The following is a 12,398-nucleotide window of genomic DNA, read 5'->3' as shown; positions in this document are numbered from 1 at the left end:
ACGACACACATACACACTGCAGCCGACACACTTAACGTGTCGCGACGCACAGTTTGGAAAGCTCTGGTCTAGGGACTGAATTTGGATTCTCCTGTGCTGCTTGTCTGGAAGCTGGCATGGAAGAAGTAATGCGTTCTGCTGGAGTGCATGCATTTGAAAGACAGATGGGCACTCATGTTTCAACTACTAGAAATTCTGCATAGCCGTTGATTTTTAGAGCTGTTCGATGTCCATGTTCTTCCTCCATCAGCTGTCTGCTGTCCCAGCTCCCCTCCACACATACCAGCTTGGGTGTTTCATTCCTGGCTTGAATTAAGCCAACTCCTCCTATCCCTAGTGCTGCATAGCAGTCTCTGTTGTCACACATAGCCGAGGCTTATGAAATTTAGCTTCCCAGATACATTACTGAGAGCTAATGAGTGTTATGGATTATTCTTGATATTACTGTTTTATCTTTTGTAAACCGTTTTGGTTTTTTTAAAATACGTGTAAATTGTATGAGATAAATAAATGTATATCACTTGGTGGGGAATGATTCAGCAGGGACTGCTGCTCTAAGTTAGTATGCACAGAGATGAATATGCAGTAACTGCATCCCTAATAAGTGACCAAAACTCCAAAAAGCACTGTAATTCCAGGGTATTGTATATCTTTCTCTTTCTAGCCAGTAAAGAAAGATCTCTCTGTGTTTAAAACTTGAAATTATTGGAAGATCATGCATTCATGTGCCAAGATGATCTTACTAAACAGATTCTCTTTAAATAAATGTCTTTTGATACCGATGGCTTAATCAATGCTTTTTGGAGAAGCAAGGGTCAACGCATTCTAAGGATTTTCATTTATTCTGCAGTGTCTTCTCCAAATATGCCACCCATAGATCAAGTGCAATTCAGAGGCAGTCTAGTCTTTGGATTCAGAAGGTAAGCGTTTATGAAGCTTTCACTGCCCCCTTTGTACCTTGGATGCTCTTGGTCCTTAATCCCAGGATGGTATTTGGGGCAGTTGCTTTAAGAAAAAGGGGGTGGGGAATGAAAGCATATTTTTGCCCATAAGCTAAAAAGCCAGTTAGGAGCTGGATAGGAGTATATATGTGGCTGTAAGAATCAGTGCAGGCCTATCATCTCTCTTAAGGTTTAAAGAGCCAGAATGAACCCTACTTGCCACTCTTATGAGTGACATGGGTGGGAAACTTTCAACCTCTGCAATCACTGGCTGTAGCATAATTATTTTTGGTTCTGTGAATCGAAAGCTTAATTAGTGATTATGTAATTGTAATAATTATCATTTATATAGTGCATTCAGTTTTCAGAGTGTTTGGTGCAAGTTGTTGCCATAATAATGGCATCAACCCTGAAAGTAGATGGGTATGATAATCTCAGATGAAGCACCGAGGCTGTGCTTGCCTAAGGGTACCCAGTGAAATGGCGGAATTCAGTATAGTGCTAATAATCTCTTTTCTCCCCCTCCGTGCTGTTCAGGGGTTTCTCCCAGTCCTCCAGGGAGGATTTAAGGGAGTAAAGGAGGGGCAGCCCCATTGCCCTAGTGGGGGTCATTTCTGTGCTTATTGCAGTTGTTTTTTTAATATGTTGTTCTGTGTTTTTAGTGGCTCTCATTTTAATATATAAGCTGCCTTGAATCCCATCAGGGAAAAGGCGGGGTATAAATAAATTGTTGATGTTGCTGCTGCTGCTGTTGTTGACAACAAGGCAGGGTATAAATAAATTGTTGTTGCTCAGTTTTTACTTAATCCATCCTCCAAGTAGGTGTTATGTTATTTTGACAAAGCCCAGCTTCATGATTCACAGTCATGTGTTGTCAGGCTGTGTTGTTGGACTGTTGCTATATCAGAGCGCAAGTTATTCCACATGCTAAACAACAACACCCTAAATTGTCTTCTCATCATGCTAGTTCAGTATGTAAAAGGAGATTTTTGAAAATAATGGGAAGCAATTATTGACTATAGCATTAGAAATGCATTTTGTGCTATTTGGTTTGTTCATTTCTGAAATTTCTTTCTCTGGCCAAAGTTAGCAGATTTAGATATTATGGTACCTTTTGTAGGGTAACTCCATCTGTTTTCAGGGCCTAAAAATGTGTTCACTATGATTGGTGAAGTATTTGGCCAATACTTGAAATGCTTATCAGACCAGTTGTGTCTTTCTGTGGTCCTTGAGGTATTGTTGAACTATAGTTTGAATCATCCCAGACTGCTGGACAGGCTGTAGCTGATGGAAGTTGGAGTTCAGCAACATCTGAAATGCCCTACCACTCCTTGAGATCAAAATGCTGTAGGTTATACCAGCCCCCCCCGTCATATCTATACCTATTATGTTTTCAGATCATCATGCATAAACAATCCTGTTTGGAATCTGTATTGAATAAAGGAGTTAGGGTGGGACAGGAAGAAAAAGGGGAAAATTCTGAAGGGGAAAATAGGGGGGGGAAAGTGTGCCACCATAGCACACTATTTCCTGAAACCCCCTTTCTGTTGGAGAGAAATCAGCTGTTTTGTTGAACAATGCCTTGGAATGTTAAATAAGCACAGCAACCATAGACTGCTTTAGGTTTTTAAAATAGGTCCATTAAAATTTCAGACCTTGTGTACGTGTTACTGTGACATAGGGCTTTTTCGAGACACCTCCCCATTCCAAGAATAATCTTGGAAGAGTTTTGAGAGATGTTTCGTAAATTCAGAACGTCACAACTCAGAGGGATAAACATTGGAGAAGTGACAAGTACAGCTAGCCATGCACATATGAAAGTGTCTGCTTCCTTGGGTGCTTGCATAACTCTTTACCTCTGGCAGTTCAGAGTGTATTCCAGTGCTCATTGGCCACCATCAGAGTGCGGTACCCAAGCCATATGTTTGTTTTTCTTGAAAGAGAAGCTCCATCCTAGCCTCTTTATGTGTTCCCGGAGAACAACAGGGCATTTCTGCTACTGAAATCCTGTTTTGTTCACCCTTCAAGGAGGTGGGAGGTGAAGAGGCAAACAGTGCAAGTACTAGTCTTCTGGTCAGTTGCTCATGAAGTAATTCAGCATAACCCTCAAGGAAAGGGAACTTTGGGTAGGATGGCTGTAACTTTCAAAGTAAAATATTAGTAAAACCTCTGTTAGCATAAGCCATGATTTGCCATTGTGGTTTGCTAACCAGTCTGCTATTCATTCAGGAATTAGGTCTAGCTATAGTCAAGTGTAGTTAATTATGGTTTGGTGAGCGTACTCGCCCTTTGAAAGGCGAACGTTGGTGACAGTTCATGGTTGTCAAGCTCCCACCTCAAAACACACTGGCAGCAACTCTTACTTGAAAGTATGTGGTGGTTTTTGGAGCTTCTATCATTATTGAGTATCAATCAATTTATTGTGTATAGCCAAAGGCTTGTACAATGTACAGCAGAGGGCAAGAGCCCTCTTGAAAGTAAGGAAAATATATTTATTCAGGCTAATAGCAGTACAGGCTTAGCAGCACAAGCACAAGGTCCAAAAGTAAAGAGCCCAAGGCCTGTGAGCAAAATCAGAGGCTTATAACTCAACAGAAGCTTTGAATATGTCTCTCTACAGCTAACATGCCCCACCCCCCCAGCCAAGCATTTAAAGACAAGGTAAGGTGAGCTCATTCATGGGACTCTCTTACCCCTGAGTCTGCTGCATTCACACACATGCTAAAAACCCACTTATCCAGCTGGGAAAACTTGCCGGAACAAAAATGTCTTCAGCTGTGCAGACTGTGGGTGCCTGTCATATGGACAGGAATGCCGCCCTACAATAGAGACTTCTTTACTCTACTCCATTACCAATAAATAATGCAAGGTGAAAGGTCTGGCAGATTAAGCCAGGATGGGTACACATGTCAGTGAATCTGCCCGTTTCTTTATAATCAAGGAAAAGCTGAATTAGTTTTGTTGTTGTTTAGTCGTGTCCGACTCTTCGTGACCCCATGGACCAGAGCACGCCAGGCTCTCCTGTCTTCCACTGCCTCCCACAGTTTGGTCAAACTCATGCTGGTAGCTTCGAGAACACTGTCCAACCATCTCGTCCTCTGTCGTCCCCTTCTCCTTGTGCCCTCTATCTTTCCCAGCATCAGGGTCTTTTCCAGGGAGTCTTCTCTTCTCATGAGGTGGCCAAAGTATTGGAACCTCAGCTTCAGGATCTGTCCTTCCAGTGAGCACTCAGGGCTGATTTCCTTAAGAATGGCTAGGTTTGATCTTCTTGCAGTCCATGGGACTCTCAAGAGTCTCCTCCAGCACCATAATTCAAAAGCATCAATTCTTCGGCGATCAGCCTTCTTTATGGTCCAGCTTTCACTTCCATACATCACTACTGGGAAAACCATAGCTTTAACTATACGGACCTTTGTTGGCAAGGTGATGTCTCTGCTTTTTAAGATGCTGTCTAGGTTTGTCATTGCTTTTCTCCCAAGAAGCAGGCGTCTTTTAATTTCGTGACTGCTGTCACCATCTGCAGTGATCATGGAACCCAAGAAAGTAAAATCTCTCACTGCCTCCATTTCTTCCCCTTCTATTTGCCAGGAGGTGATGGGACCAGTGGCCATGATCTTCGTTTTTTTGATGTTGAGCTTCAGACCATATTTTGCACTCTCCTCTTTCACCCTCATTAAAAGGTTCTTTAATTCCTCCTCACTTTCTGTCATCAAAGTTGTGTCATCTGCATATCTGAGGTTGTTGATATTTCTTCCAGCAATCTTAATTCCGGCTTGGGATTCATCCAGTCCAGCCTTTTGCATGATGACTTCTGCATATAAATTAAATCAGCCGGGAGACAATATACAGCCTTGCCATAGTCCTTTCCCAATTTTGAACCAATCAGTTAATTAGTTTTACCCACAGCCAAATCAGCACCCAATTCAGTATCAGTTATTAGTTAGGAATTAGAGTGAGATATGGATGTATGTCCCATTAATAGACAAAAAACAAAGCTCTTCTCTGCACAAAGCACAGTTAATTTGTAGAGTTCATTACCAGAAGAGTGTCACACGTGCTCTATAGTTGTAATTCCTTCAACAGCCCTGTCAGTATTATTATTCCCATATTGCAGATGGGGGAACTCAAGTTGCAAGAGAGGCGTTTGCCTAAGGCCACATGGCAGAGACCAGAGTTGAACAGGGAAGTTCCTGGTCATAGCTGAGTCTCATTGATGGCCACTAGGTTGGATGGTGCTAAAGGGTCGGGCAGATTCATGGAGAACAGGTCTAGTAGCATCTGAACATAAGAATAATCCTGCTGTTGTTTGATAGGTTTGTTAACTGAAATTAACAATAAATTAAAATATTAAATAAAGGAAAAAAGGATAGCCCTACTGAACCAGACCAAAGATCCACCTAGTCAAGCATTATGTTCACACAGTGGCCAACCAAATGCCTTTTGGGAAGCCCATCTGACACCAATACAACATTTTTATGTTTTGAGCATATCTCTTGATATTGATGGCTGGATATTGTCAGCAGAATGAGGTGTGGAGGCAGAACTCTTCCTGTTATGCATTGTTTGAGAACTTCAGGTGTCTGGCTGATCAGTGTTGGAAACCGAACATTCAACTACACAGATTTTGTTCGGTCAACAAGACTGATAAAGCGTGTGCATTCCAATGGGTGGATGCAATTCATAATTTTAACATACCCATTTCCAAGAACAGCTAGAATCCGTCTGCATTTGCTTCCAGTGCACTGTCCCTAATCCAGGGCAGTGTGTTTAATCTGTAGCTGTGGACCAGCAATTTCACACTATGCTGTGAATATTACAGTGTCATTCTGGTTATTTAAACTGGGAACATCTTCCTCCATTTTTCAGATTCAGTTTCTCTGGACATGTATGTCCTGCCGGAATTTCTTGTTCAGAAAGTTTAGGATGCCAAACAATTAATGTTTTAAAATCAGCAGTCTTGAGCAAATCAGATATGTATCCTTGCATACCTCTTTTCTGCTTGTGAGGGAGCATCTCATACCTGGTGAAGTCTTGTCTCTTTTCTTCTCAAGGACTGTGTTTCATGAGATACTGTGACAGGTAGTATTTCACAAAACTGCCAAGAATTTTTTTTTAAAAAAAGCAGATAAAAATGAAATTATGCAATCCTCTTTCAACCTGGCAGTCTGAAGAGGAGATATATGTTACAGTATCTCACTACTGTATTTTGGAGAGTATGAAGTGAAGGTAATTGTTGATATTAAATAATACATGTGTATGACTTATTTAATTTGAAAATGCTGCCTGAATTTAGATATGCAGATAGGTTACAACCCTGAACCTTTAACAGTGGGGACAGTTGAAAACTGATTAATGCATTTACATTTAATGTGTGATAATGAGTTGAATGGTTAATAACACATTAACAGATTAATCATGCAGATTAATAAGTGCTTTCAGCATTACTTTTAAGGAAATGGACTAAGCGTGTTGGAAAGTACGTTTTTCATGTCACCAGCAAACTATTCATGTACAAGCTCCAAATTACTGTTGTGGTTAACCCTCTCAAAAATCATCTGAAGTAGATACCAGAAGGTCTGAGGAACCTTATTTTTCTGCTGAATGGACATTTGCACTCGCATTGATGTTTTTGTTTCCAGGCTCTCCTATGTAAATACGAACAAGAAACTGGTTGAAACACATTGAAGCAAAGGATTCTAACATAGCCCTTCTTTTCTGTGGCAATTTATATACCGCGTGAAATCATTTTTCAAAAATAAACCTGACAAAATGTGTAAATCATTAATTTATTTTTAATACCCTTCACCCAAAACAAATCTGCATGTGCTTAGCTATACAATTTTTCCCTAAAGAAAGGGCTAAATTAAACAAATATTTCTGACCTTCGATTAATTATCCTCTGCTGCCCTCTACAGGTCCTTTGATGTAAATGTCTGGAGCAAGGTAAGACCGTGAAACTGAAATAAAGTAGAGCTGCTTTAAAATGCTTTGGGTACAGAATATTAAGGAAGTATAAGTAACAGGAAGTTGCATGCTTACAGTCTTGACAGTAACTTATTTGGAGAGTCTTGTATCTTGTCCGGTGCATTTTAAATTTAGGGCATGATTCAACCTAAGCTAATTCTGTTTGAACTCAGTGGGGAGATTTAAGCACGTGCTTAACTCCAAACCACCTTCACGTCCCCATATCTAATTGGATTTAAGACATGCTTGGCTTTGGATGAAGTTTGTTGATTAAAAAAAACTTGGTGGACAGAAACTTGGACAGTGGTAACTTGGCAGGGACCTTCTGCTCAAAGAGGGCTGCATGCGAAGATCCCCAGTTGGGCTCTCTGCCTAAGTTACTTTTTGCGAATTTAATAATTATGTGCGAAAAAGATGAGGATTGGGGTGGGGAAGAAGACTGAACCCATTTGTTAGGCTCGAGGGGAAAACCCAAAGCGCCTTATATCTCTGTATGTCACCAGTTTAAAATTCAGAGAATAAGCGGTATGGAAGTGAACCAAAGAACTGAGGAAGTCATTTACAAAATAACAAAGGCTCCTTCTTGCATAACATTTCCCTACACCCTGTCTAAAGTTGGTGGGGAACCTGTGGCTCCTTGATGTTCCTGGACTACAGTTGCCATCAAGCCTAGCCAGCAGGAATTGTGGTCTGGCAGCTTCTAGAAGGCCGCAAGTTCCCTGAAAGATAATGAAGTGATAGGAAGATTGCACTAAAATGAGTTTTTGGATCGATGCTTAACTACCATGTATCAGCGAAACACTACATGGGGCACAGCATAGCTTAGTTGTTTTTCTTCTATTTATTCCTCTTGGATGTAGAAGTAGGGGCTTATTTTCCAAAAGAGCCTTTTCTTTCAGTCTTCTGCATCTTGACAATCTACATCTTTCTGTTTAAATTGGAAATACCACCTGAGTTTTCTTGCCCGTATGAAGTTTTGCAAATCAGGCTGCTAGTACAGCTCCAGATGTGGTGTTTGCTGAGGCAAAGTTTATACTAAGCTCGGAAGTGGGTCAGAGCTACAGAAAGAATGTTGTGTTCTCTGATGCCCTTTGTGCTGACAGAAGGCTTTTATCTAGGAGATTTCCATTGGGGGTGGGCTTTTACTAATTTAACCTCTGTCCCCCATGTGCCTCCAAAATCTCCTGGGGGAAGGGACACCCTTGAGGAGAACGTGGGAGGTGTTTATAGGGAGCTAATTAATATTGGGGAAGAAACACAATTCATTCTGTTGCTTCACATGCCAAACTGTCAAATAAGTTAGCCGTAGGAAAATCAAATCAAAGTCTGAATGTAGTGACCACCTTCGGTTTTGCGTTCCAAGTGTGACATGCAGCCCTATTCCTGTTTACTTGGAGGTCAGCTTTACTGTTTTCAACTGGGCTTACTTCCCTGTAAATGTGTTTAAGATTGCAGACTTAGGGTTGTATCGAGTGTTGGTCCTACTCAGAGTAGACCCAGCTGAATGAATGGCCACGGCCGACTTAGATCCCTTAATTTCAGTGGGTTTACTCTTGAGTAAAGCTTAGCTGGCTATAACCCTTAATATATATTTTTTGCTTTGTTTAAAGAAGTGCTGGTGTGTCGTTTGCATTAGTACTATCGAAAAATGCAGATTTTTATTATTATTTACAAATATGTAAAAATAAAGTAATGCTACACTGCTGAGAAACTATAAAGACTCGTAATTTTAACACCTGAAAGTGACAGTGCTTAATGATTGCTTTAAGCAATACTTTCTATTGTGGGTTAAGACACTAGGAACAGAATCACTGAAAGACTTTCTTTTTTCCCCTACTTCCAATATACATTTTGGTGTGCAGCATACATGCTGTTGGTGTTGATTTTAAATACCATATTTACACACACAAAAAGCCTTCCTTTTTAAAGAGTGAATTGCTATGATGTGGCATAGAATAATAGCTTAGTGGAGAGATGCTTTATTATTTGTAGAATTCAATTTCAGATACTATTTGCCCTTGCTTCTTCTTCTCGGCTGCAATGTACGATTATTCTGTCTTACCAGATAACAGAACTCTTGTACAAGGATGGACGTTATTGCCAGACGCCTCCGGGACCAACTGGTAGAGTTTCAATTTCTATGATTGTAACTTATCCACAAATCCGTTCTTCTGTGTAATGATGGGCTTGAGGGATTACAACCATAAACACTGATTACTTCTTTTTGAAAGTGAAATTTGGAAAACATGTTGGGTAAAATCTTTATCCAGATGATCACAGTATATTTTATGGAATCCGTGGGATTTTTTGGGGAGGGGGCTGTTTCCCCCTTTTCTTCCTTTAATTAAATGTTCTCCATTCATAGAATGCACATGTGTTAAATAAAACAGAAAGGTTTGCAACACTGATAACATAATCAGATCCCTTAAATAAACACTTTACAACTACAACCAAGTTTTTCTGTATTTCAGAAAGCTATTAAAACAAAACAAAACATAAAACTATTAAAATAACATTTTAATTGCTTTCTGTCATATCAAAGAGCAAAATGCCACTTAGTATCTTGAATAAAGTGATTTAAGACCTGCTGAACACTCTCAATAAATAATAAAAAGAATGCAGTACATGTCACTAGTAGATGTCTTATCAAAAGCTCATTAGTTCTTCCTGATGCTCCTATACATTTTATGCTTGAGTGCCAAAGAAAATTAGTGCTGTTCACCATGTAGCATCTTTTGTTAATCTTGATTTTCATTGGCTAATAAGTAGCTCTCCACAGGATTATTGGATCTGGTTGTTAAAAATCATTTAATACTCCTTATTGTATTCGTGTTCGCTTGCTAGGCTGCAGAAAGCATGGTAAATAATGTGAAATATACAGTGCTGTGTACGCGATGCTTTAGGAAGCTCTTTATTTCCTTTTGAATAAATGACAAAATATTTATGGCAACTATTTTGGGGTAGTGGGCAGGAGAGTGGGGGAGAGGCCCTGGGCAGTACTGCTTCTGTCACACAGCAGTGAGAAAAAATAGATTGAAGATAGATTCTGTACTGAAAAGCTGTCACCGGGTTTGAAAATAATTAATATTCCTTTCACTCACCAGTTAGATATGTGCTCCCAAACCACATAATCTCTATGCCTCAGTGATCATTGTTGCCATTTCAGAGCCTCTCATCAGGGTGACATCTCACACCAAAATGATTTCTTATAAATTAATCTTGATAACATGACAGTGTCAGTAATTTTAGTGGAATGCTTTCTCTTGTGTTCCTCCCCCCTGCAGAAGCTGTTGGCTATTTTCTTTATAGCTTGATTGACAGCATGAGTGACTCAGAGGTACAGGCCAAGGAGGAGCGGTTGAGACAATACTTCCATCAGCTGAAGAAGATGGTACCATTTCATTTTTTGCTACATAATGCCTGTCCTGCCTGACATGTATCTATTAGATTTGAAATTGCAGCTTTTAAGTACAACCAGACCACTTCTCAATGACATGCGAGTGCTGGAGACTTAAATTATGTCTGAAATTTGTCTAACAGAAATTATCTCAGTTTGGTTGTGTTTTTAAAACTCATGTAATTTTCTCCACCTCTCGGTACAGAATATAGTGATCCCTCCCAACATCTTTAGAGGTATTCGCAACCTACTGGACAGCTGCCACGTTCCTGAATTAATTAAGGTCTGTAGTGGTAAATTAAATGTTGTCTTTCAATATAAAACATGTGTCTGTACTCCCCATGGATCTGTTTAGAGAGAAACAACATTTAAAAGGAACTGTTTCTGGTTTTTAAAACAGCATATTGATCTTCTCCTTTTTATTTAATTTGGAAGCATTTTTGTTTTGGGCAGAGAATTTTAAAGCTCTAACTACGAGGATAAATGGGGACAGAGATACACTTTTCTATGGCTTAACGGCATGCTTCGCGATATTTCTGAAATGGGATCTTGTTCAATTCTATTCATCATATATTTCATACATTTTCTTACACTATATATATTATCTTTTAGGATGTAATTCTCTTGACTGATAAAGACGCATTGTTGCCTGGAGAATTATCAAAAGTAAGTAGACTGGCTATCTAGGTTTATTTGTTAGTAATCAAATAATTTTTGTATACAAAAAGGATACTTTGCTTCCAAGGTATCTATTCTCTTGCGCAGCTGACGTTCCAGTCTTTTCCTGGAATTAGCTTCAGTGTTAATAACAGCAGAAGCATAATATGTCTGTTAGTTCGAATATGTCGTCTGCGTATTTGGCCTTCCCAGAAACCACCTTGAACACCTGAGGCAGCTGCTGTGACTCAGTTTCCCCATTTAGAAAAGAGAGCAGCTCACAGGGACGGTTATGAGCCTATGTTTTTGCCACTTTGGGCAGGGAAGGGCAAGTTGCAAAATTTTTTTCCTGGCCTCACTTGCATCGAAAGTGCGTGTGAAGTCCTGTACACTAGGGTGGGGCACATGGATGGGGCATCTGCACTGGATGGTGAAACCTTTTTTTTTTTAGGTTCTGGGCAATACATGTCCTAGGAATAATCACAAACATTTGCCTTAACGGTTCTGTGGTAAAAGCACTTAAAGCTCAAAGCAATTGCACGTGTTCATGCTGAGTGAGGGAAGACGCACCACAGCAAATTTGGTGTTAAGTTGTCCTTCTCTATCTAGTGTATGCAGACTAAAAATATAAAGGAACTGTCATGCATTTTTGCTATGACTCGAACAGTTGCAGAGAATTTACGTTCTTGCTTGCACATGTCTTCATGTTTTCTCTCTTAATTCAAGCGGTTTTCAGGAATGTTTTATTTAGTAAACATCTTCTTCTCTTGCCATAGTTCCCTGCACTTCAGGTGCCTGAACTGGAGGAGAAACTGGAACAACTGAAAGCTGAGAACCAGCCTATTGGAGATGTTTTGAAGCAGCTTATATTTGCTTTGTGTGTGGAAGAGGTAACTTTTGAAAGAGTTGTGTGTTGAATTTTGCAGCATTCAGTGTTACGTTTTAATAAACAACAGTGACTCTTATCTATAGAACAGCCATCAATGTATGTGGCAGTGAACCAGAATGGCTGGGGCAACCTGGTCAGATGTATGGGGTACAAGTAATAAAGTAGTAGTAGTAGTAGTAGTAGTAGTAGTAGTAGTAGTATACAGAGTAATCCTAGTGAAAGAACAAGGAGGAGCCTTGTGGCATCTTAACTTTTAAGACATATGCTTTCATAGACAAGAGCCCACTTCATGACATGCATTTGATGAAGGTAGATCTAGCCCACAAAAGCTTAAGACAAGTTGTTATTGAAGATGATGATGTTATTTATTAAACTTATTACCCGCCTTTCACCAGTATTCCCCAGGGTGGGGATACAGCAATTTTAAATTTAACATTAAGAACGGTTGATACAATTTGCAGTCACAAAAATAGGGGCAGTGGTCCTGAAAACACATATCTTAGGTGCCTTAACATCAGAAAATGTCACAACCTAGGAGCTGCCACAGAGA

At 39.9% G+C, this 12,398-nt stretch overlaps 1 protein-coding gene across 1 annotated transcript in view; it reads left to right on the top strand.

The window, feature by feature from the left end:
- Nucleotides 1–12,398, top strand: part of LRPPRC (leucine rich pentatricopeptide repeat containing) — a 113,133-nt gene that overhangs the window by 37,616 nt on the left and 63,119 nt on the right. The window contains exons 14-20 of the mRNA XM_083604834.1: nt 851–920; nt 6,857–6,884; nt 8,971–9,028; nt 10,190–10,296; nt 10,508–10,585; nt 10,915–10,968; nt 11,736–11,849. Coding sequence (XP_083460960.1) covers nt 851–920; nt 6,857–6,884; nt 8,971–9,028; nt 10,190–10,296; nt 10,508–10,585; nt 10,915–10,968; nt 11,736–11,849 — 509 coding nt within the window. The remainder of the gene's footprint in view (nt 1–850; nt 921–6,856; nt 6,885–8,970; nt 9,029–10,189; nt 10,297–10,507; nt 10,586–10,914; nt 10,969–11,735; nt 11,850–12,398) is intronic.

Source organism: Podarcis filfolensis (assembly GCF_964270895.1).
Source record: "Podarcis filfolensis genome assembly, chromosome: 3".
NCBI classification, from domain to species: domain Eukaryota; kingdom Metazoa; phylum Chordata; class Lepidosauria; order Squamata; family Lacertidae; genus Podarcis; species Podarcis filfolensis.
This window is presented reverse-complemented; position numbering and strand designations above follow the sequence as displayed.